Here is a 25,819-nt window from a genome sequence, read left to right as displayed (position 1 = left end):
CATTTAGAATGTAAACTTTCTTTTGATTCCTCCTGCTTAAGTGTATGACCTCTTACCTTCCTATCGTACCTCATCCAGCAGTGCCCATTGGTTAATGCAGAAATGGTGAGGTGAATGGCTTATTTCCTTATGGAATGACTTGATTTGCGAAGTTTTACCCACTCATTTAATCTATCTACATCTTCTTATAGTGTCCAAATATCTTCATTGCAGCATGCCATCCCACCTGTTTTTGTGTCATCAGCAAACTTGGATATTTTACACTCTTCAAAGTCGTAAATGTAGGTAATAAATGATTGAGAGCCAAGAACTGTTTTTTCAGGCACTCCATTAGCTGCATCTTTTCAGACTGAAAAAGACCTATTTATTCTGATTCTCTGTGATCATCACTCTTCAACCCATGCTTCCGTAAAGCAGTCATAGTTCCAAGTTTGGGCATGAGGCAAAATGTGGGAGGACTGTGCGTATAGAGGAGGATGTAAAAAGTCTTTCGTAGAATACAGGCAAGTTGAGAGTGTGGGTGAAGATTTGACAGGTGGAATATGATGTGGAAAAATGTGACATCTCACATTTTGGAGCACAGCAAGAGAGTATTTTTATAAAAGGTTATTACGGAGAAGCAGATTCACAGGTTCAGTTAGTGGGACGGAAAATACTGATTGCAAGGAAGCACCTTAACCAGCTATTTACAAACAAACAGAGAAACACTCAGCCAAGCATTTAAGTCAAACAAGTAAGCTCCTTGTTACGAAAGCTACAACACTAAACATTCAGTAACACTTTGAACTTAACAGGTACTTTGTTAAGTCTCCTGAAGTTACACATTTACAACACTAAATATGAAACAAACAGGTACTTACCTAAGTGTGTGTGTGGGTCCTCCTATCTGCAGCACACTTTCCTAATGGCTCTTCAGCACTGGTTGCAATCTCAGTCTGAAGAGAGCCCCTAGTGAAGAAGGCAGAGTCATTTTCTGAATGGGCCAATCAACAAATGGCATGGTGGAAGCCGCTTTCGGCAAGTAAGTAAGTAAGTTAACCCTCATTGTACAAATGGTACACAGTTAGGTAGTGTTGATGCTCAAAGAGACCTAGGTATTGTTGAGAAAATACGTTCACAGAAAGCCTATGTGCAGGTGCAACAAAAGTTTTGGATTGCAAATGGTCTGCTTGGAATATGGAAGTTTTAGTGCAACCGAGGTATTGTGTTCAATCTTGTTTTCCTTACACACGAAAAGGTATTCCTTCTAAAGGTATTTGCTGTAGAGGGAATGCAGTGAAGCTTCCTAAGAATGGGTTTGCTAACTGAGAGAAGATTTAGTAGATTAGGTCTGTGTGTTCTAGAATTTAGAAGAAACAAAGGAGATCTTGCTGAAACATATGAACTTCCCACAGGGTTTGACAGGCCAGAAACCAGATATAGGGAGGATGTTCCTTCTAAGTCTAGAGCCAAGCATTATCATCTCAAAGTGAGGGTTAGGCGGTTTGAGCCAAAGATGCTATAGGATCAGCCCCTTTGGGCCTGGTTCTTCATTTATCAAGGTCATGGCTGATCTTTTACCTTGGCTCTATCTTCCCTAGCAATACACAGATTACTTGATTACCTTAATATCCAAAAATCTATTGAGGATTATGCAACTTTCAAGTTCTATGTCCCAGAGAACTGTGAAAATGATGTTGTTGAGAATATTTCAGGGCAGAGATCAATAGCCTTCACCCAAGCTAGTACTTCCAAAAATGAATATTGTGAGTGAATTGCTAGTTAAAAACCAGCAATTTTTTCAAATTACCACACATTTCAGTCTTTTGGAACTTTTATATTTGAAAATTACCGGTTTTCTACTTTTGTAACTTCTTCCCAGAAAACTCTAAAGCCTGTCTCCTTAGCCATAAACTTGCCTCCTTGTTCGTAACATCATTGTTTCCATTCCTGGCTTTTGCTGTTTGTGGTCCATCAATGTCCTTGGGGTGTTTCTTTACATGATGAATGAATCCCATACCAATCCCAGCCCTATCAGCTCTTCCCCTGTGTTGGGATTCTGACTGCCAGGAGAAGATTTATTATGTCTGCCTTTTCCCTGAAGTTAACTGTAGTGTGGATGGATTTTATTGGTTTTGCTGCATTTTTGTGGTTAGCTAGCCTTTAATGGAAAGTTCCATTCTGTCGATGAGGAAGATGAAAACTTATTATAATTACATCAAAAAGTTTTGAATCCACACACATTTAAGAAAATACATTGGAAAAGAATGGTCAGTTCCATGCAAAACATGTTGAAAATGTCAGCAGCAACATTTTATTAAATCAGCTCCATCTGATTCTTCAGTGGTTCTTATTAACATTGCCAGTCATTATGCATCCACAGCACATCACATTATTTTGTATAGGAAAACATATGGGTTAACTAAAACCTTTTATAACATAAGTATATGCTAGGGATGTTGCATGTGTTGTTCTCATTTAATGCCCAAATCTAAACTTAAATGGGCATGATATCCTTACCAGGAATGGTGGCAGCATAGTTACCATTGTTCAAATTGGATAAAATTGGCTACCAACAAAACTTATACTTTATACTTTATTGTCGCCAAACAATTGGTACTAGAATGTACAATCATCATAGCGATATTTGATTCTGCGCTTCCAACTCCCTTGATTACAAATATTAAATATTAAAAATAAAAAATAGTAAAAATTAGTAAATATTAAAATTTTAAATTATAAATCATAAATAGAAAATAGAAAAATGGAAAGTAAGGTGGTGCAAAAAAACCGAGAGGCAGGTCCGGATATTTGGAGGGTACGGCCCAGATCCGGGTCAGGATCCGTTCAGCAGTCTTATCACAGTTGGAAAGAAGCTGTTCCCAAATCTGGCCATACGAGTCTTCAAGCTCCTGAGCCTTCTCCCGGAGGGAAGAGGGACGAAAAGTGTGTTGGCTGGGTGGGTCATGTCCTTGATTATCCTGGCAGCACTGCTCCGACAGCGTGCGGTGTAAAGTGAGTCCACGGATGGAAGATTGGCTTGTGTGATGTGCTGCACCGTGTTCACGATCTTCTGCAGCTTCTTTCAGTCTTGGACAGGACAACTTCCATACCAGGTTGTGATGCGCCCTAGAAGAATGCTTTCTACGGTGCATCTATAAAAATTAGTGAGGGTTTTAGGGGACAGGCCAAATTTCTTTAGCTTTCTCAGGAAGTAAAGGCGCTGGTGGGCCTTCTTGGCAGTGAACTCTGCTTGTTTGGACCAAGTCAGGTCATTTGTGATACTGACCCCGAGGAACTTAAAGCTTTTGACCTGTTCCACTTGCGCACCACCGATGTAAATTGGGTCGTGCGATCCGCTACTCCTTCTGAAGTCAACAACCAATTCCTTCGTCTTGCTGACGTTGAGGGATAGGTTATTGTCTTCGCACCATGCCACCAGGTTCTTAATTTCCTCTCTGTACTCAAACTCATCATTACCCGAGATACGGCCTACAATTGTTGTGTCATCAGCAAACTTATATATTGAGTTTGATGGAAACTTTGCTACACAGTCATGGGTGTACAGTGAGTACAGCAGGGGGCTGAGTACACAGTCTTGTGGGGCACTGGTGCTCAGAGTGATTGTAGAGGAGAGCTTGTCTCCTATTTTTACAGCCTGGGCCCTGTCTGTGAGGAAGTTGAAGATCCAGCTGCAGATCTGAGTGCTAAGGCCCAGGTTCCAGAGCTTAGGAATCAGTTTATTTGGAATGATGGTATTAAAGGCAGAGCTGTAGTCAATGAAAGGGAGTCTTACATATGCGTCTTTATTCTCCAGGTGTTCTAAGGAGGAAAGTAGGGCCAGAGAGATGGCATCTGCCGTTGACCCGTTGCTCCGGTAGGCGAATTGCAAAGCGTCGAGGTTGACCGGTAGGCTGTGGTTGATGTGTGCCATAACCAATCTCTCGAAGCACTTCATAGCAATTGAAGTCAGAGCCACAGGTCGATAGTCATTCAGGCATGCCACCTTGCTCTTCTTCGGCACTGGGATTATCGTTGCCTTCTTAAAACACAAGGGGATCTTAGACTGAAGCAAGGAGCAGTTGAAGATGTCAGCAAACACTCCAGCTAGCTCGCTTGCACAGGCCCAGAGAACCCGTCCGGGACACCATCTGGGCCCGTCGCCTTCCTTGGATTTATCTTCAGGAAGGCCCTTCTAACGTCCTCCTTGGTGATGATGAATCTCGATGCCACCAGGCCCGGTTCATCCGCAGGGAGTGGGACGCTCCTCTTCTGTTCGAATCTTGCGTAGAATACGTTAAGTTCGTCAGGAAGAGAAGCGCCACAGTTATTGATATTCCCAGCCTTTTCTTTGCGCCCAGTGATCTCATTTAGACCCTGCCATAGCCTACTGGCATCCCTTTGGTTAGCCTGGGCTTCCAAGTTGGCTCGATATTGCCTCTTGGCGCCCTTAATGGCTTTCTGGAGTTCATGCCTGGATTCCGTGTAGCTACTGGTATCCCCGCACCTAAAAGCCGCAGCTCTAGCCTTTAAAAGGGACTTAACCTCATAATTCATCCAAGGTTTCCAGTTAGGGAATACCCAGATCATCTTGCGAGACACACAGTCCTCCGTGCATTTCCAAATAAAGTCCGTGACAGCTGAGGCATACTCATCAAGGTTAGCTGCTGAGTCCTTGAATACTAACCAGTCCACTGATTCAAAGCAGTCACGGAGGACCTCATCCATTTCCTCCATCCAACGCGACACTACTTTTGACACTGTGACCTCCCGCTTCAGTTTCTGTTCGTAAGCCGGGAGGAGGAGTACGGCCTGATGGTCCGATTTTCCGAAGTGAGATTGTGGGACGGAACGGTAGGCTGCTGTGTAGCAGTGGTCAAGTATATTCTGGCCTCTAGTGGGGCAGGAGACATGGTGGTATAACTGTGGCAGCGCCTTTCTGAGATTGGCCTGGTTAAAGTCCCTGGCTGTAATGGGCAAAGCCTCCGGATACCTGGTCTCAAGTTCACTGATGTTGGCCTACAGTATGTTCAGAGCACACTCTGCACATCCACCTGGGGGGGAATGTAGACCGCTGTCAGTATGACCGAGATGAATTCCCGTGGCAGATAGCAGGGACGACATTTCACCGACAGGTGTTCCAGGTCCGGGCTGCAGGAGCTTGTCAGTGCCACTGTGTCCGAGCACCACCCAGTGTTGATCAGTGGGCAGACACTACCTCCCCTCGTCTTGCCTGAAGACGCCATGCGGTCCATCCGATGGATCGAAAATCCCTCCGGTCGGATGGCATGGTGGTTACTCCGGGGAAGCGTCTGGGGCACCTTGAGGTCTCCGCCATCACTTCTGCGTGGTCGTCAGCTCCGGAGAGGTGCTGGTCGTAAGGGGCCGTGTCTCCGAGCGCTCCGACACGGTAGCAGACCGCGGGTCTCTGGGAAGGTGGTGGGCCTCGCTGGTCGGGTCTGGGTGCGGTCCGGAGTTTAAGAACCAGTTCTGGCGCGGTGATCTCCAGCTGGGTCAGTAGCTTCGCCAGGGTGTTGTTGAGCTTTATCTTGCTAAATTTGAGGTTTAGAAGGGTTTCTCGGGTATAGGATAGTGGAGAAGGCAGTTTGCTTGGGACAGCTTGCGCAAAGTCACCAGTTACCGGCGCCATCTTTAACTTAGATACAGTGGATTCTGTTTAATTAGAACACATCGGGAGCAGTTCATTTTGGCCCAATTAAGCGGCTGCCTCAATTAGCTGAAGTGCCATGGAAATAGTTTAAAAAGCCAAATTATCATTTAACTGAGTAGCAACTTGTGTATTTACATGAAATACAGCCAAATTAGAACACTACCAATACTACTACCAAATAGTTATTGATGAAGGAATTCACACAGTGTACGCTGCTATATTCTTTTGATTGACTGTAAATGAGCAAAATCAATGCAGCTAATTAACTTCCTTCATACAAGTCTTTGACAATTCCGAACTCCAAATCTTTATTTTCATTGTAACATTCAAGATGATAGTCAACACCTTCAAATTCTTTGTAGGTCCTAATCTGTTGAAGTATGAAATCATTCATTTTCCCTCCTGGCCCTTTCTTGCTTCTCCAAGCCTGAATGCTTGAAACCACAGTGAGAAAAACAGTTCTGAATTGTCTTACTGTTTATTCCTCATCAACTATGAGTGAAATTTTACCTCTTACTAAAGGAGACTATAGCCAATGTCGATTAGCAACCCAATTTAGATGGCCGGTAAATGGCATAAAGTATTTAGGTATAAGACTTGATAATGATGTAAAGAATTTATATAAATTTAATTATTTACCAGTATTGAAAAAAATTCAAGAAGATCTTGACAAATGGATGATACTACCAATAACATTAGTGGGTAGAGCCAATGTTGGAAAAATGAATATATTTCCTAGATTACAGTATTTGTTTCAAACATTACCAATACAATTGCCACAGAAATTTTTTCAAGAGTTAAATAAATGTGTGAGAAAATTTCTTTGGAAAGGTAAGATGTCAAGAATATCATTGGAAAAATTGACATGTAAATTTGAGTTAGGAGGGTTACAACTTCCAAACTTTAAGAATTATTATAAAGCAAATCAACTTAGATTTATTGCATCTTTCTTTGATGATCGAAAACCGGCATGGATTAGAATAGAATTAGATAAGATAGGAGAAAATATACCTGAAGATTTTATATATAAATGGGAATCTAAATGGATACGGGAAAAGAAAGAACCTTCTATATTAAAACATTTGATTGATCTACGGAATAAGATAAATGTTGATAATGAAATAAAGAAATCTTTATTAGCAAGGAGACCTGTGTTCCAAAACAAACTTATTGCTTTCACAATGGATAATCAACTTTTATATAATTGGTACCAAAAAGGGATTAGATTATTGGAGACTGTTATGAACGAGGTATATTGATGTCATTTGAACAACTAAAGAATAAATATAAAATATCAAATAATACTTTCTTTTGTTACCTTCAATTAAGGGCTTACTTAAAAGGCAAACTGGGTCAAACAATGTTTTTGCCAAAACCCAATGAAATTGAAATTTTAATTCAAAAAGGAAAAATAAAAAAAATTATTTCTTGTATGTATAATTTGATTCAAAAACAGACAATTAAACAAGGAATCCACAAGTCAAAACAAAAATGAGAAACGGACCTGAGTATTAATATTGATGAAACAAATTGGTCAAGACTGTGTCTTGACAGTATGACAAACACAATAAACGTTCGACTTCGATTAGTACAATATAATTTTTTACACCAATTATATATTACACTGCAAAAAATAAATAGATTAAATTCAAACTTATCTGATCAATGCTTTCGGTGTAATCAAGAAATTGGCACTTTCTTACATTGTACTTGGTCTTGTTCTAAAATTCAACCTTTTTGGATAAATTTAAGAGTCTTATTGGAACTAATTACTAGAACTCAACTTCAACATAACCCTGTATTATTTCTATTAGGTGATATTGAAGGGATAAAACCGAAACTTAAACTGGATAATTATCAGAAAGAATTCATAAAAATTGCATTGGCAGTAGCCAGGACGGTTATAGCAGTTACTTGGAAATCGGATTTGTAATTAAGTATGAATCGTTGGAACAATGAAATGTCTAGTTGTATTCCACTTGAAAAAATTACTTATAATTTAAGAGATAAATATGATACATTTTTGAATATTTGGTGCCCTTATTTACAAAAGATAGGATGGCATATTTAGTTGCTCCTATGATAAAGATGTTGGTCCCTTGGGGAAAGTAATAAATAAATATACTAAATTTATTTTGAATCCCATGGAGCATGTGGAAACCTTCCAATATCCAGGCAGTTCTTTCTTTTCCTTTTTTTTCTTTCTTTTTTTTCAGGTAGGGGTATATATTGGGGGGAAGGGTTAAGGAGAGGGGGGAGGGTAGACATTATCTTTCTGTGTAATCACTTTGAAAACTCAATAAAAATTATATTTTAAAAAACTATGAGTGAGGAAAATCTCTGCTTTTTGAACACAAACACACACAACTGACACCATTTAAAAACTGTTTGCTATAAGTGTGGTGTAGTGCCTAATGGCCACACAAGTGCACGAGACTGATGCTAGATAGAAACTGCTTGCCAACAGTCCTCTGTCCCAATTAAGGGGTACAGTGTCCCAAATAATCAAAGGGATTCTGGGCTATTTTCTCAATTAGTTTTTGTTATTTAAGAGTTGTCCCAAATACGCGATTAACCGATATCTCAATTAACTGGGAGTAAGAGGTAGAGATATGCATTTAATGCCGCCCATTATCACAATAAAGTGCTCCAAAATAGACATTTGATTAGTTAATTTCCTGATCTAGCAATACCTACCTCGATGAAGTAGTTATTTGTGCAGTAGAAATTGTCCTGTCATCTTTCTGAGTTGCACAGATACCTAATGCAAAGTTACAGGTGCTGCTCAGCTTGATTCACCCAGACTAGATTGTTTAACTCCTCTTCCACTTCTTCATCTTCCAGAAACCTGGATATCATTTGGTCTGAATTTGAATGCAAGGTCCCTAAACAGAAAGGATTATGTTTATTGGAACTATATTTTGTCCATTCAGTAGTATTTATGTTTCACACTCTCACAGTCACACTCATGCTCACGCTCTCAGTGACTGTTAAATGAAACAAAGTGATTGTAGAACATCCTCCAATATTTGTTCATTTTGTCGTGAGCATTACTGTGGGAGGGAGAGGGGAACTTGACAGACGTGTTTGTCGGGAAATCTGTGATCACTTGTGGATAGGAACTTTCTAAACAGCTCTGCCTCCAACAGACAGGATGAGGTTGTGGTGAATCTTCTATTGTGAGCTGTCAGGGAAAGAAATACACCTCATACTGCAGTGGCTGTACATTCACTCAGCTACCTTTAACCACAGATGTATCCTCATGCTGTGACCACTGATCGGAATCGGAATCTGCTTTAATATCACTGGCATATGTCATGAAATTTGTTGTTTTGCTGCAGCAGTACATTGTAATATATAATGAAAAAAACTAGAAGTTACAGCAAGGAACATATATCCATAAAATAAATAGTGCAAAAAGAGAGCAAGAAAGACAATAAAATAGTGAGTTAGTGCACGTGGGTTCATTGTCCATTCAGAAATCTGATGGCGGAGGGTGTTCCTAAAATGCTGAGGAGCCTGTGTGTCTTCAGGCTCCTGTACCACCTCCCTGGTGGTGGTAATAAGAAGAGGGCATGTCCCGAATAGTGAGAGATCTTAATGATAGATGCCGCCTTCTTGAAGCACTGCCTCTTGAAGATTCCTCGATGGTGGGGAGGGATGTGCCCGTGAAGAAGGTGGCTGAGGCTACAAACCCCTGCAGCATCTTGTAGTCCTGTGCATTGCTTCCACACCAGGCTGTGACACAACAAGTCAGAATGATCTCCACCATACTTCCGAAGAAACCTGCAAGCATTTTTGGTGACGTACTAAATGGCTTCAAACTCCTAATGAAGTACACTTGCCGGTTTGCCTTCTTTGTGGGTTGCTTCAAGTACGTTAGGCCCAGGACAGCTCCTCTGAGATGTTCAACACCCAGGAACTCCTTCCACCTCTGACTGCTCCACGAGAAGTGGTGTGTGTTCTTCCAACTCTTCCTTCCTGAAATTCACAATTAAATCCTGCGTTTTGCTGACATTGAGTGTAACACCATTCAACCAGCTGACTCCCGCTGCTACAAACCTATTGGGCAAGATGTAGGAGAATCCTTTACTGTCTGTGTTGTGGGTTTAGCAGTTACGCACCAGATTAAATGGCCTATTTACATCACAGCCCAACCTACATCTGGAACTAGTTTGCTTTCTCGAGGAACAAAAATTAGTGTTTCGAAAGAAACTTTAAAAGGAGTTAATTGGTTAATAGAAGTTTCGTAGCACTTTGTCCTGACATTGATTTCAGTAAATTAACAACATTCAAGAATTAATATACTACATTTCAGGATGTTTCAAAGAGCTTTAGTGCCAATGACCATTTAATTATGGTCACCATTGTACTATAGGGAACTGTGGCAGCAAGTTTGTACACAGCAAGTCCACAAACAGCACTAGGATTTATAATGAATGTCGGTTTTATGATGATGTACAGAGCACCGGGGATGTCCCCTGCTGCTTTTCAAAGTAGTGCCGAAGGACATTTTACATTCATGAGAGAGGCCAGACGAGACCTAAGATTAACATCTCTTTTGAAAGACAATGCCTCTGGCAGTGCATTGTAATAAATTTCAACTTGGGTTATATGCTCAGTCTACAGTGCAGAGCTCGAATTTACAACCACCTAAATCAAAGTGTGGCTTACACTGAGCCAGGCTGGCACTTGAGGTTACTTTTCCCCAATCAATATGAGTTTATGTTGTGTATTTATTGATTGTAAGCGGAATATGTAGTTGTAGTGACTGAGAGGTTACTTTTTCTTTGTTCCTGAATTCCAGTAGATTATAATTAATATGTGTATCCCCAGTATACAATTCATATCCCCAGGTATTTGTAATCCTCCACCATGTCCACACTGACCCCCTGGATGAAAACAGGGGTCACCGGTACCTTAGCTCTCCTCAGGTCTACCACCAGCTCCTTAGTCTTTTTCACATTAAGCTGCAGATAATTCTGCTCACACCATGTGAGAAAGTCTCCTACCATAGCCCTGTACTCAGCCTCATCTCCCTTGTTCACCAATTTCTGAAAATAAACAACTCATAGAGGAATAATGCTTAATTTGAAGATGTCTTTATAGTAGGTGGAATTTGCTGTTCACCTTGTCAATCTGGAGTAACTGCAAGAAAAGTTATTCTGATGCTTCCTATTAATATTTTGAGAGACATAGTTTTGGATGGTAAAGAATCTGAGATATGTGACTGCATTTTGCATTAATGATGCAATGGTGTTCTGAAGGCCATGATAATGCCAAAGGGGCTGCTCTTTGGTCCCAGTTTTCCCTCTTTGTTCAGTCACAAGTGACAGGCAAATGGATGTAAGTTAACTGCCACTGGGTCAGCATCCAACCTTGCATTAAAATATTACCCTATCAGTTAAGAAAGAGCTGTGGCAGTTGTAAGCATTGCACACGTTCACACACACAAGGCTCGGGCTCTAAATGTGCGTCACATTCCATTCGCTCCAGCATTCTGTCCCAAGTTTTATATCTTCCTCTACGAGAAATTGGTGGATTAAACATTTTAAATCGGTGATGACAACTGACTGTAACACATGGCTATAGACATGTGATTATTTGTAAATCACGAGACTCATTCTGTCTGTGGCATTCTCTCATTCCTGTGTATGCAGGCTGTCACAGACTCTGGCCATTCTTGTATCAGGCCTTTGCAGGCCTTTGGTCCACGACATTGTGCCAACCTTTTAACCATCTCTAAGATCAATCTAATCCTTCCCTCCGACATAGCCCTCCATTTTCCTTTCATCCATCTGCCTCATGGCTGAAGTCAAACTTATAACGTGCAGTAGTCTGATTCATTTCCCTTTTCCTTTCTAGATATTGATGAATGCTCCTTTGATAGAACATGTGATCACATCTGTGTGAACTCCCCTGGAAGCTTTGAATGCTTTTGCCACAAGGGTTACACATTGTACGGACTAACACACTGTGGAGGTAGGTAAAGGTTGTCCATTCTCGTTTGGGTTTGGTATTGGTTATTATTGTCAAATATACTGAAGTACAGTGAAAAACTTCTGTTTTGCCTGCCACCCAGAGATATCATGCTATTCAGAATTAAATCAAGGTAGTAATAAGAATACAGTGACAGAGAAAATGCACCACAGGTAGACAAATAAGGTGAAAAGACCATGACGAAGTAGACTGAGAGGTCAAAATTCCTCTTTTAGCATTCAAGTCAAGAGTAGGGTAGAAGCTATCCTGATTCTGGAGCTTCCTGCTCTCAGGCTTTCATATCTTCTACCCCACAGGAAAAGTGAGAAATACTAGGGTGCAAGGGGTCCTTAATTATGTTTGCTGAATTCACAACTCTGCAATTTCTTGTCGCCCTGGGCAGAGCTACACTAAGCTGTCATGCGGTCTTAAGAACGATTGAAGTTGCTTGAGACTGGCAATGAGTAATGCTATCTTATTAAACTTGAGTCATCCGTTGTGGCCTGTTTATATCAGGACATTCCGCGACCTGAGGTCTGTAATTTGTGATATTGTTAAATAATCTTTTATCCTCGTTATCATTCTGTACCCTATCAAAGCTGAATCATGCAGTTTGTCTACTTTGATTACCTTGATACGGGACTGTAAAAAAACAAATTGTATTCCCAGAAATGAGCTTGTGCTGGTATTATCATACCAATATCAACTAGATGCCAATGAAACAATTCCCGAGCCTCAACAGTGTGGGAGTCTCCACAGGCATTTGAGGAAGCCGTGTTAACTCTCTTCCATTTAAAGCTGTTTGTACACCCTCACACCTCGCCCTGCTGGTGGCAATCCAACCCAGCTACAAACTTTATCCAACAAATTCCAATGCCGAGTCTGAACCCCATTAACCCACCCTCAATGGACATCAATCTGCCTCGTGAGTCTCCTTTCCATCCTCCCCATCTACTGAAGTTATTCCTTCTGACCACCAGTCTCCTGCTAGCTTCCTCGCCCATGATCCACCGACCTCCGCTTACAAACGGTTCTGCCTTAATGTCAGCCCCCTTAGTGGATCAATGCCAGATTCCTTTGGCAAGTTCCTGACCACATCCTTCCTCTGATCTCAGCCCCCTCCCCCCCACGTGACCCAGAGATGACACTGGATTTACTTGGTTTCCCTTATGTGCTCTGCCATAGTGTCTCGGACAAACATCTGTGTAAACCTCAGAAGAATTATTTTATTCTTGACAGTATTCAGTGCTGCTAAACCAGAGCTGTTTAATTACTGATCCGTACATTGTGGGTGTTGATCTGGAGGAAATAATGGAACCAGCAGCTGTTATGTCTTGTAGAGGAAGATGAAAAATGAAAATGAAACAAAGGAATTTCGGAAGCCATGGAGAATAGGTTGGGAAGGTTGGATTTCCTCGGTTAATTCTCCAGAGTATTCATGGAATAGGTGCCCTACATTTGTGCAGCTCTCCCCTCTGGTATTAATTACCTTCAATTCCTCCTGACTCCGCCATAGACTAGTAGGAATCACCAAGCTTCTCTGATTAAAAAGACATAAATATACTGGTTGATGGGGTACTGGGTCTTTGAGTATAGAAGGATGCGGAGTTCATCATTAACAAGAGAAAATCTGTATTTTGTGTGTGAAGCGAAGTTCATCCATGCTGGGCTAGTTCATCTTGCATAAGAGGACCTTCAGCCATCATAGTTAGTCTCAGGAGCCCTGCTTAAGGAAGGAAAAACATCCATTTGTTAATTCATGCTATTTCCTTTTTCAGTGAGCAGAGTTCCTACACAGCCTCAAATTACTTACAGTTTCTGAACACTCCCTCCACATTTTGATTTTCAATACTTCTCTGAAAGTCATTGTAGATTTAGAAATTATTTTCAAAATCTGAGGGTGGTACAGCTAGCGGAGCATTGCCATCTCATTGCTCCAGCGACCCAGGTACAATCCTGACCTTGTGGCACTTGTACATTCACCCTGAGGTGATGCCTGTGTCCTCTGGGTGCCCTAGGTTTCTCCCACATCACAATTCATTGACTTGTGTCGGTGAATGGGTGATTCTGAGGGATGAACGGGCCTGTTTCCACACTGTATCATTCGACAATCCAAGTGTCCTTCTCCAACACCAAGTGTTTAATAAACCTTCTATTGTTTAGTCTACAAGAGAATTTCGTATTGCACATTGTAATCTCTATTTATCTGCCTACTGATTCACATCTCAATGAGATACAATCCTGCAGAGTCACACGTAAAGAGGGATTGTTCATTTAAATTATGATAGATAGCCCAGTGAATTCAACTCGCACCTACCAAAGTAAATAGCCCATTCCAAGTTAAAATATTTAGCAAATGGGATTGTACATAGCTGAAAATATTCTTAATATGACAGATCAATTGAGTTACTTAAATAATTGTGAAAGTGTACTCTCCCTGCATGTGGAATGATTGGATCAGAGAATGCTCCATGTGCAAGTTTCCATATATATCATACTCAATAAGAGTGAAATGGATCTCAGATGTTGGATCCCTGTTAATTGATCACTTTCCCCTAGCACAATTCTTAATTCTAAATAATATGGTGTAAATTGAATCACAATGACATTCAGAAATAATTCCAGTCTAGATCATACAAGAAAAAAAACAAAGTGAAGAAAAATAATTGTAACAGAAGTTATCAGTTGTTGGAAAGGGCCAACAAAGACTGTTAAAATATTTAGTGAATGGGATAGTTGACTTCCATCATAAATGTCAAGGTGGAGTTTATTGCCATTTGTAGGTTTGTATGAGTACATGTGTGCACAGGAGCGAAGAACAGCTTGCTGTAGCAGCATCACAGGCTCAGAGCCCCAGGTAGGCAGCAGTCACAAGAAAGCAGAAATTCAACATAAGCTGTACACTATTTCTCCAGTAAAGTACAACTAGAACAAAATCTAAGTCAGTTTTAGTGTGGAGAGAATGACATAGTCCAGTACATTAAGAGGTTGAAAAATAACTATTAAGTAAGGTTAATAAAGTGGACACAATGAAATTTAATACAGTTTTGATCCATTTTCCCCACAGCTTAGCATGCTGAAGAAAAATGACTAATAAAATATCCTTTATCAATTCTGAGTGAATTTCTAAATAAAGCTTTTCACTCCAGCTTATTTGAGATACTGTACTGTACTGCCTTAACTAGCTCCACATTGCTGAAGAATCTATTTTTAACTTGGTAGCTTTAAAAGCTTATTATTATCTGTAAATTGCAGATAGCTATGATATAGTCTAAACATTTCGCCACACTTGAATAGAGGTTTTCTTTGAGAATCAACAGTTGGTATTACAGATCCTGTTGCCACACCTTCAAACTGAACATTGCCGAGGCTGCTTTGTGAGTATCCGAACAGCTATCTGACCACTGAGGCTACAAGAAACACATTATAATTCCATTGACCTGAATCTATAAAGAATTCAATGTCATTACAGTCTGTCAGTTATAATGATCATAATGAGTTGCTGTAAAAATGGATGATAGATTGTATAATTACAGTTTTAAATTCCTTAATAATTGATGAAGGACAGTGAATACCCAAGAGAAATACATGAAATAATTTTTTTAAACAGAATGTATTTATTCTGTACCAAAATACACTCAGTGGCCACTTTATTAGGTAGAGGAGTGGAACCGAGTGTGGTTTTCTATTGCTTTAGCCCATCCACTTCAAGGTTCGATGTGTTGTGTGTTCAGAGATGCTCTTCTGCACACCGTTGTTGTAACACGTGGTTATTTGAGTTACTGTCGCCTTTCTGTCAGCTTGAATTAGTCTGGCCATTCTCCTCTGACCTCTCTCATTACAAGGCATTTTTGTCTGCAGAACTGCCACTTACTGAATGTCTTTCCACACCATTCTCTGAAAAACTCTAGAGACTGAAGTTTGTGAAAACCCCAGGATCTCAGCAGTTTCTGAGATACTCAAACCACTCCGTCTGACACCAACAAACATTCCACGGTCCAAGTCACTTAGATCATACGTCTTCCCCATTCCGATGTTCGGTCTGGATAACGACTGAATCTCTTGACCATGACTGCATGCTTTTATGTTGCTACTACCTGCATGGCTGATTATATGACTGCATTATCGAGCAGGTGTACAATAAAGTGACCACTATCAGGCACAATATTCCCACTGCATATGCAGTTTATGCATGACTTCACTCCAGATTGCTCAATATGTGAGAATTTGGCTTCATATACATCTGAGAAATTGTATATCAATGATGGGACTTCGAAAAAGATTGGGATAACAATGATATGGGAGGTAGAAAAGGAAAGGGCTTTTGGAAGTATGTTCAGGAACTCCTCTAAAACCGGTATGTATCCAGGAATGAAATGCTGCTGGACTTGATGCTGTGGAATGAGGCGAGCCCAGTAGAACAGATGTTTACAGGGAAATGTGTAGGGAATACTAATCATAATAGCAAAATGTTTAGTATAGCTAAGGAGAAAAAAAATTAGACAGCTGGAAAAGGGTCAGCTTTAATGAGATGAGAATAGATCTGGCCTAGATAAATTGGAAACCAGAGATTTTCTCCTTGGAACACAGGAGGCGGATGAAGTATTTAAGAGGTACATTTAAAATTATTAAGTGCTGGAAGATTAACTTGTAACAAGCAGAGAATGTAGAATGAAAGAGCTATAAGTGATATAACACTATATTTTTATGCATTGAATAGCTAGAGCCTGTTGGGCACCATGGTAGCACAGCAGCCGGGCTCAATTCCTGCTGCTGTCTGTAAGGAGTTGGTACATTTTCCGCATGACCACATGGGTTTCCTCCGAGTGCTCTGGTTTCTTCCCACATTCCAAAGATATATGGGTTAGTAGGTTAATTGGTCATGTGTGTAATCAGGCAGCAAGGGCTCATTGGGCAGAAGGGCCTGCTACTTACTTTGCTTTGTCTCTAAATGAAAACAAACCATCAAATGCACAGGGCTCTTCCTGGTGGATTCAGCCATTTCATTAACAGGGGAACTGGATAAGTGCTTGGAAGGAAAAAATGTACAAGGCTATGGGACAGGATGGGTGAGCGGGACCAGCTCTACTGTACTAGCGTAGAGATAAAGGAGACTTTACAGTTTGAGTGGCTCCTTCTCTTCTGTAACCTTGCTGTGATCCCAAAGTGATGCATTTCATTTCCTTAAGGCAAACTAGTTAATGCCTTTGGGTGAACTAGAATAATTCATTCCAACACCAAATTAAACAGAGAATCAGGATAAATGCCTTGTTTTGAGATTAGCAATCAGCAACTGCTGCAGTGTGACAAAGAGTGGTGCTGGCACCTCAACGGTTTGCAATCGATATTGGACAAGGGCAGCAAGTGTGCTGTATGAAAAACAAATAAGAGGGTCAGCAAGTTATGAAAAGGAAACAAGAGCCTGCAGAGGGATATGGTTATGTTTAATGAGTGGGCAAAAGTTGCAGATTGACTATAATATAGGAAAATGTAAAATCGTCCACTTTTTCAGAGTGAAAACAATGAATAGATAGGAGGCAGCAGAAAATGGGAAATGATTATAAAGAAAAAGGTGACTTATGAAAGCAGCAAAGCCAATGACAGAGAAATAGGATCTCCTAGGAATAGACTGCTGATGGGAAAGCAATGAGGACCAAGCCTTGGTGTAGGATGCTTCCAGGAACGTAGAGCCTGAGGTTAAAGCCTTGTGGAAGACCATGCGGAATTGAAGGCCTGTAGTCAGTTTTCAGAGTGGCAGTCTTGCTGCATATTTGTGGAGATTTTTGTTGGAATTCATCTGTGTCACAGCATTGAAAAGGGATTATCAATATCCATAAAACTGTTTCAAAAAGCTCTTTAAAATAATAATGTAGTTTGTCCGTGCAGGCTCCCTTGTTTAATTATATTCTGCTTCAAGAACAAAAGGCATCAAGAATCCAATAATTTCCCAGGCTTGTAACACCTTTACGACATTGATCATAGTAAACAATCACTGGGGCATCGTACCACAGCATTGCCAATAGATGATCAGCTGGCAGGGAGTGTTGCTGCAGGTAATCACTGTGAGTTATACTGAGAGGAATGGCAGAGTCCTCCAGGAAGAAGAAAGGAAACGTAGTGCCTTTTGCAAAAGCTTTTGCAGGTGAGAATCCATAAGGAGCTTTTATTACAATTGAAGCTTCCCCATTTTGTTGATAGAGAGATTTTTGAAGATGTAGCCTTGATTCAGGATTTTGACCTGGAACCCCCCACCCCCCCACACCAGATGCTGCTCGATTGGCTGAGTCCTCGCCTCCAGCAGATTGGTTATTGCTCCAGATGTTTTTTTTTATTTCTGCAATGCAGCTGTGAGTGGTGGCATATGTCAAAGAAATGGCCAGTAAGCACCCTGAGCCAAGGTTCCTGAGAGATACTGACCCTGACTTCCACTGTGAGATCAGTGCCTGCACTTGTGTCAGCTGCTACATGCACTTTTCAGAGGTTGCAGACAGAAGTCCCAAGTAGCAAACAAACCTCAAGAGAACTAGACATCCAGGTCAATTTCATCCGCAAAATTAAACAGCCAGAAGAAATCCTACAAAAAAGTGCATTGGTTCCATATTCATAGGTTCATAGACTCATAGAGTTATGCAGCATGGAAGCTGGTCCTTCACCCAGATCACCCATGCTATGTACTCTTCTATACTGTTCCATTTCCTCTAAACCCTTCATCCCAGATCACCCATGCTATGTACTCTTCTATACTGTTCCATTTCCTCTAAACCCTTCATCCCAGATCACCCATGCTATGTACTCTTCTATACTGTTCCATTTCCTCTAAACCCTTCATCCCAGATCACCCATACTATGTACTCTTCTATATTGTTCCATTTCCTATAAACCCTTCTTATCGATGATATCTTTTAAACATTATAATTTGTCTGATCACATGTGGGTTAATAAAGGAGAACATCATCTGACCAAGGAAGGGACATGTAGAACCTTCTTCATCCAGGTCTCAGAAGGAGGCCGTGACATTTTGCTGGAGGAGCTCAGTAGATGCTGTTCAGCCTGAGTTCCTGCCCATGTTGGGGCTGATAGGACCGAGCTGGCAGACATTCTAGCCAAGCAATCGCTTAAAATTAAGGATGTTAATGTAGTTGTGCCTTTGCATAAAAAGGAGGTGAAAGCTATAATTAAAGAGTCTATTCGATCACTGTGGCAAAAAAGTTGGGATAAAGAAAAGAAAGGACGGCATTTATATAAAATTCAGATGATGGTGGGAACACAACTGGGAGATGGATATACATGTTTAGTATTGGACATACTAGGTTGAATAATTCCTTCTTCAGATGTAATAAGTGTGATACGGGCATTTGTAGGGAGGGAACTTGTGAGGAAACTGCAGGATATATATTGTTTGAATGCAGTTCCTATGAGGTGCAAAGGAAACATCTAATCGCTAAATTGAGATCTTTTTGACAGACAGAGTTTAACCTGGGAAGTTTGTTAATGTCACAATGTTTATATAGTGTATATCTGACTTTCTGAAAAACTTAGATTTTTTTACTTTTTTGATACTATTTGAGTTTATTGGGGGGCGCGGTTAGTGGGTATGCTCCTGTCTCTTAGCTCTACACTCCAACTCAGTAGGTGCTGATAATGCACCTTATGTTAGTCTGCCAACCACCATTAAATTTTGCAAGACAAAGAACTCTGGTAAGCAGCTAATCATAAAGATGAAGCCGTCTTTTCAATCAGCCAGATGGAGATGTTTATTTAAAGTAAGCTTCTTTACCACGGTTGATAATTATTTTTATATCTTATTCAGAATCTGTTAGAGGTATAATCAGTTGGATGGTTGCATTTTCTGCTTTGTACCAGACAACTCTATTGAATAACACACATCATCTGCATTGAATTGCTTTTTAATCCTCACTGTAGAACCATGTGTTACCAAATGTTTTAAAAACTATTGTATTATTTTTGCCTGCTTTTCTTTCTTGTTTAGATCCATCTCTGTCTGAGCAGAATGTGATTCTGAAGAAGAATGTAATTTGCCATATGGATGACTAAATTATCTAACTGATCTCAAGCTTTGATCTTTCTAATTCCACTCTTCTTAGTTGTTTATGTGGGTGCAAACATTCTGATGATCTAGCAAAAACTGTATACATTCCTTCTGTGATACTCATTCTGTGGTCCAGCACTTGTGTGCACACCACCCAAAGACTGATACTGATGAAATCATTCGGTGAAACCGTCGGCAAGAAAAATTAATTTTAAAAAATTAAAGTCTGTCCCGAGCCTCATAGGCTTATCAGGCTGGTGCTTATGCCGGTTTCCATGGCATGAAGCGACTGAGAGTACAAGACTTGCCCCCACCCCCCCGGATAGGACGCCAGTCTATCATGAGGTTAACCCCCAGCACTTTTGCCGGTACCCATTTTCAGCTGGGTGGACTGGAGCAGTGTGTGGTTAAGTGCCTTGCTCAAGGACATGACATGCCGCCTCGGCTGAGGCTCGAACTCACGGCCTTCAGGTCGCCAGTCCAATGCCTTAACCACTTGGCCACGCGCCACATGTCAGAAAGAAAGGACAGTGAATACTCAGTTGTGGATATTCATCATTCCTTCTCAAGTAAGACCATGACATCTAGTCTACAGTGTTGTGATGTGTATGGGGATGGCTGATTGGACCGATCTGGGCTCGTTTTACACAGTTGACTGAAGTGTAGGGATGATGTGGCATCAGTTGTTCCTGCTGCTTCAGATTCTCTCTTCTCCCCTTTGCTTCCTCCATTCTGGATCTTTGCATGAGTAAGCATTGCTTTTCATATGGGTACTCTAAATAGGACAATCCAGTGTTATGTGTCAATGTTGAAGCTCTTCAGGGATGTCCTAAGAGAGTCTTTGAACCTCTTTTTCTGTTCACCACATGACCGTTTGTCTTCAGTCAGTTCTCCAGGGATTAGCTACTTCGGTATTCTGTCATCATTCAGTGATGTAGGACAGGACCATTGACTTCCTATCTACAACCAGAGACAATTTGGTTTTGCAGACTGGATTGGAAGCACTGGTTGTTCTCAGAGAGCTAACTTTGCAGTGTCTTCCCTTTAGATACCTGAACATGATCAAATAGCTCATTTTCCACATGCAATTCCATTGCAATGTCAAAATTACAAATGGTGAAAAAACCTGAATTCCAGCAAACTTGATCTTAAATTTGACAGGACTTTACATTTGTTCGCTATTTTGCTCTATCTTTTGGCTCCCTGTCAATTTCAGGTTTCAAGGTTTTGTGTTGTTTGTTAATTACTGAGGCTGTCACTGGTAAGACCAACATTTACTGACAAGGTAGGTGGTTAACTACCTTCATGACCTCTGGTAAAGGGACACGCACAGCAGATAGTTCAGGAGTTTCATGGAGGGATAATGAAGGAGTGGCATTGTACTTCCAAGTCGGGATGGTGCGTTACTGGCTGCTCTTCTCATGCATCTGCTGCTGTGGTGTTTTTTAATGGAAGAGGCCTCTGGTTGGGGAGATGCTGTCAGAGTAGTCTAGGAAGTGGTATTTTTGCAGATGGTACTTGAACCAAGAACTATCGTCCGAGGGCTGAGAGGCAGACTTAATATGGGCTTTTGTCCACTGATCAGTGATCGGTCAAGTGAAGTGTTTCCACACTGCATGACCCAGGATGTTGTATTTTGCTTTGATGCAGAATTGACCAATTTTACATGTGGCTCAATGAGAATTGAAGTCAGTAATTGTACAGAAATTATTGTGGTACATTTTCAGATGGGAGACAATGTGCACTGGTGAAGGGGGGAATGCATATTTAGAGTCCTGGGTGTCAGTACCTCTGAGGATCTAGCATGGACCCAGCATATCGATGCAGCTATAACGAAGGCACGACAGTGGCTATATTTCATTAGGAATTTGAGGAGATTTAGTGCATTACCAAAGACACTCGCGAATTTCTACAGATTTCTGACTGGCTATTATCACTGTCTAGTATGGGGGGGGGCAGGGGGTGGTTGCAGCACTGGATCGAAATGAGCTGCAGAGAGTTGTAAACTCAGTCAGCTCCATCATGGGCACCAGCCTCCATGGTATCCAGGACATCTTCAAGGAGCCATGCCTCAAAAATGCAGCATCCATCATTAAGGACCCACATCACCCAGTTTATATCCTGTTCTCATTGCTACCATCAGGGATGAAGTACAGGAGTCTGATGGCACACACGCAATGATTCAGGGAACAGCTTCTTCCCCTCTGCCATCCAATTTCTGAATGGACATTGAACCTATGAACGCTACCTCATTATTTTTTTAAATTTTTGCACTACTTATTTAATTTAACTATTTAATATGTATACTTACTTTAATTCATATTTCCTCTATTATTATGTATTGCATTGTACTGCCATATGCTGGTGATAACAAACCTGATACTGACCCTGGCCCTGAGTGGGATAGTGTAATGATCAGGCAGTGTGGTATGGAGTACTTACAGTGGCATTAGAGTTGGTCTCATTCATCCAACTAACGTGGAATGGCTTTGTGTGTCACAAGGTGGGTCATTTATCATGGAATGACCTGCTTTTGCAGTTGTATTCCTTACCCAGTTGAGTTTCTGTTCAGCGGTGTGGCGTCTGACAGGATGTTGATAGTGGGGGATTCAGAGATAGTTTTGCCACTGAATGTCAAAGGTAGGTGGTTCGAGTCATTCCTGTTGGAGATGGTCTTTGTCTGGGCTTCTGGGGGATAATTGTTACTTGCCACTCTTCAGCCTGTGCCAGAAGTTGATTTAGTCCCCATTGTCTCCAGGTGTTGCCAGCTTCACTTGCTGAGCACTGCAAATGGAATTTGAACACTTGCCTCCATCCCCATATCTGACAAAGCAATGGAAGGAATATTATTGATGAAGCTGCTTGAAGTGGTTGAGCCTGGGACACTTCTGAGAGGAACACGGGTATGACGTTGTGGAGTCAGGATAACAGACCTCGTTAGACATCACCCATCACCCAGCTACGACTCCATCCGTCACAATGTTTTCCCTCTGATATCTAGTGGCTTTAGTTATACAGGGCTTGTGGTCGCCATCCTAATTTAAATGCTGCCTGGTTTAGTCAGAGGATGGTGAATCTGTTGAACTCATTGCTACAGACGGCTGTGGATGCCAAATCATTGGGTATATTTAAAGCACAGATTGATAAGTTCTTAATTAGTACAGGTGTCAAAGGTAGGAGAATGGGGCTGAGAGGGATGGGGGCTGAGAGCCGACTCGATGGGCAGAATGGCCTAATTCTGCTCCAATGTATTATGGTCTTGTTGTCAAAGCCAGTCATTCCCACTTCACCTCTGGAATCAACTTTTTGATCCGAACTTTGTCAGTAAGCACTGTGTAACAGCACTATCCGCAACACCTTCTCTCACTTTTGGCTGAGAGAAGACTGACTGGGCTGTACCTAGCCAAGTTAGATTTGTCCCTAAACATTTTAGTCCTCCCTTGACAACTAAATAAGTAATTCTTAGTTAAATAAGTAATTCAATTCTGCATTGTACCATTTTACCCTTAGAAATGTACTTGGTCTTTAATTTGCTGGGCAAATTTTGAAATGCTTTTTAATAAAACACTGTTGTTGCACACTGCATATTATGAAGATTACTACCAAGAAATGTGGGCATAGTTCTGGACAGGATGCAGAGGAGGTTCACCAGGATGTTGCCTTGGGTGAAGCATTTCAGTTATGGCAGCACTAGGCCTATTTTCTCCAGAGCAAGTTTAGCGTGGACATGATTGAGGTATAAAAAATCATGAGAAGTACAGATAATAGGAAGTCGTTCCCGAGATTGGAGTGGGTAAAACTAGAGGATATAGTATTTGAAAAGTTTTAGATGGCATCTGAGGGGCCCTTTGTCATCCAGGGAGTGGTGAATTCTTGGAATGCTCTGCCTGAGAGAGTGGTGGCAGCAGAGTTGTGGCATGTCTAGATGAGTACTTGGATCAATAGCCATGGTGAGAATGCTGAGAGGTGGCATCAATATGGATGTGTGATCACTCGGTCAGTGTGGACACGTTGGGCCAAATGACCTGTTTCCATGCTGAATGACTCCGTGACATATTTTACTTTGATGCAGCATTGACAAATTTTACACGTGTCTCAGTGGGTAAAGTCAGTAATTGAAAAGGAGTTTTTGTGCAAAGGTTAAATTGCTTGCAGCTGTTTTCCTGGCATTCAGGGCACCCACATGATGTCAAAGCCCAGAATTTGTTTCCAATGAGACTTTCTACCATTATCAGGAAAAATAGATTTTAATAACATTGAAGGCTCAAAACAACATTATTTTAAGCACTAATTTTCTACCTGCTTGGGAAAATTTGGGTGCAACTTGCTGTTAAATAGAGCCAAAATGTCCCAGGCTGGAATCTGAATCTTGCCACATAGCTTCTCCCTCAGAATTAAGTGGCTGTAAATGCTAGGAGAAATCCTGCAGGAAAAAAGGAGTGATTCTGTTTGTTAGAGCAGATTGGTTGTCCGCCATATCTAACGATGACAGAATGAAGAGACCCAAGCAGCAGTTTTTAAAATGGAAAAGCCTTTGCACTGGGCAGTTCCACTCTCTCAACCTCAGAAGTTCAGGTCCAGTGGTACAAGTGGTCATCATATCTGTAGTCTTCCTTGGTTGCAGTAGATGACCATGACTACTTCCGTGCCCTTTGGTCTCCACGAAGCCTTGGATCTGGCCTTGCATGCTAAGGCAGGCATGTCCCTATCTCACCAGGGTATGAGGCCAGCCGACTGCCCCCACAGGTTTAGTCTGCCTCTTGAAACATGTAAACAGCTATTTTTGTCCTGAATGTCTGGTGGGGACCAAAGGTGAGTGAGCTGCCCCAGAATGGGCATGACAAGCCCCTTCACCAGAGGTGCCACCGTTCCCTGGACACCCTACACACCTCCATCTGGTCAGAAATGAGTAAAAAAACACAGGGAAGTTGTGAGACCATGTAGGGGGTGGTAGAGATAGGAAATGATTCATAGAAACATAGAAAATAGGTGCAGGAGTAGGCCATTCGGCCCTTCGAGCCTGCACCGCCATTTATTATGATCATGGCTGATCATCCAACTCAGAACCCCACCCCAGCCTTCTCTCCATACCCCCTGACCCCTGTAGCCAGAAGGGCCATATCTAACTCCCTCTTAAATATAGCCAATGAACTGGCCTCAACAGTTTCCTGTGGCAGAGAATTCCACAGATTCACCACTCTCTGTGTGAAGAAGTTTTTCCTAATCTCGGTCCTAAAAGGCTTCCCCTCTATCCTCAAACTGTGGCCCCTCGTTCTGGACTTCCCCAACATCGGGAACAATCTTCCTGCATCTAGCCTGTCCAATCCCTTTAGGATCTTATACGTTTCAGTCAGATCCCCCCTCAATCTTCTAAATTCCAACGAGTACAAGCCCAGTTCATCCAGTCTTTCTTCATATGAAAGTCCTGCCATCCCAGGAATCAATCTGGTGAACCTTCTTTGTACTCCCTCTATGGCAAAGATGTCTTTCCTCAGATTAGGGGACCAAAACTGCACACAATACTCCAGGTGTGGTCTCACCAAGGCCTTGTACAACTGCAGTAGTACCTCCCTGCTCCTGTACTCGAATCCTCTCGCTATAAATGCCAGCATACCATTCGCCTTTTTCACCGCCTGCTGTACCTGCATGCCCACTTTCAATGACTGGTGTATAATGACACCCAGGTCTCGTTGCACCTCCCCTTTTCCTAATCGGCCACCATTCAGATAATAATCTGTTTTCCTATTTTTGCCACCAAAGTGGATAACTTCACATTTATCCACATTAAATTGCATCTGCCATGAGTTTGCCCACTCACCCAACCTATCCAAGTCACCCTGCATCCTCTTAGCATCCTCCTCACAGCTAACACTGCCACCCAGCTTCGTGTCATCCGCAAACTTGGAGATGCTGCATTTAATTCCCTCATCCAAGTCATTAATATATATTGTAACCAACTGGGGTCCCAACACTGAGCCTTGCGGTACCCCACTAGTCACCGCCTGCTATTCTGAAAAGGTCCCGTTTATTCCCACTCTTTGCTTCCTGTCTGCTGACCAATTCTCCATCCACACCAATACCTTACCCCCAATACCGTGTGCTTTAAGTTTGCACACTAATCTCCTGTGTGGGACCTTGTC

General features: G+C 41.6%; 1 protein-coding gene across 3 annotated transcripts in view; it reads left to right on the top strand.

Annotated features, from left to right (window-relative positions):
• Window positions 1-25,819, top strand: part of LOC134355568 (signal peptide, CUB and EGF-like domain-containing protein 3) — a 502,690-nt gene that overhangs the window by 428,154 nt on the left and 48,717 nt on the right. For all 3 annotated transcript variants that reach the window (XM_063065615.1, XM_063065614.1, XM_063065616.1), the window contains one exon: window positions 11,516-11,632. In XM_063065615.1, the coding sequence (XP_062921685.1) occupies window positions 11,516-11,632 (117 nt within the window). The remainder of the gene's footprint in view (window positions 1-11,515; window positions 11,633-25,819) is intronic.

This window comes from Mobula hypostoma, chromosome 13 (assembly GCF_963921235.1).
Source record: "Mobula hypostoma chromosome 13, sMobHyp1.1, whole genome shotgun sequence".
NCBI lineage: Eukaryota > Metazoa > Chordata > Chondrichthyes > Myliobatiformes > Myliobatidae > Mobula > Mobula hypostoma.
The sequence above is the reverse complement of the archived record's forward strand: the minus strand, read 5'-3'. Positions and strand labels throughout refer to the sequence as shown.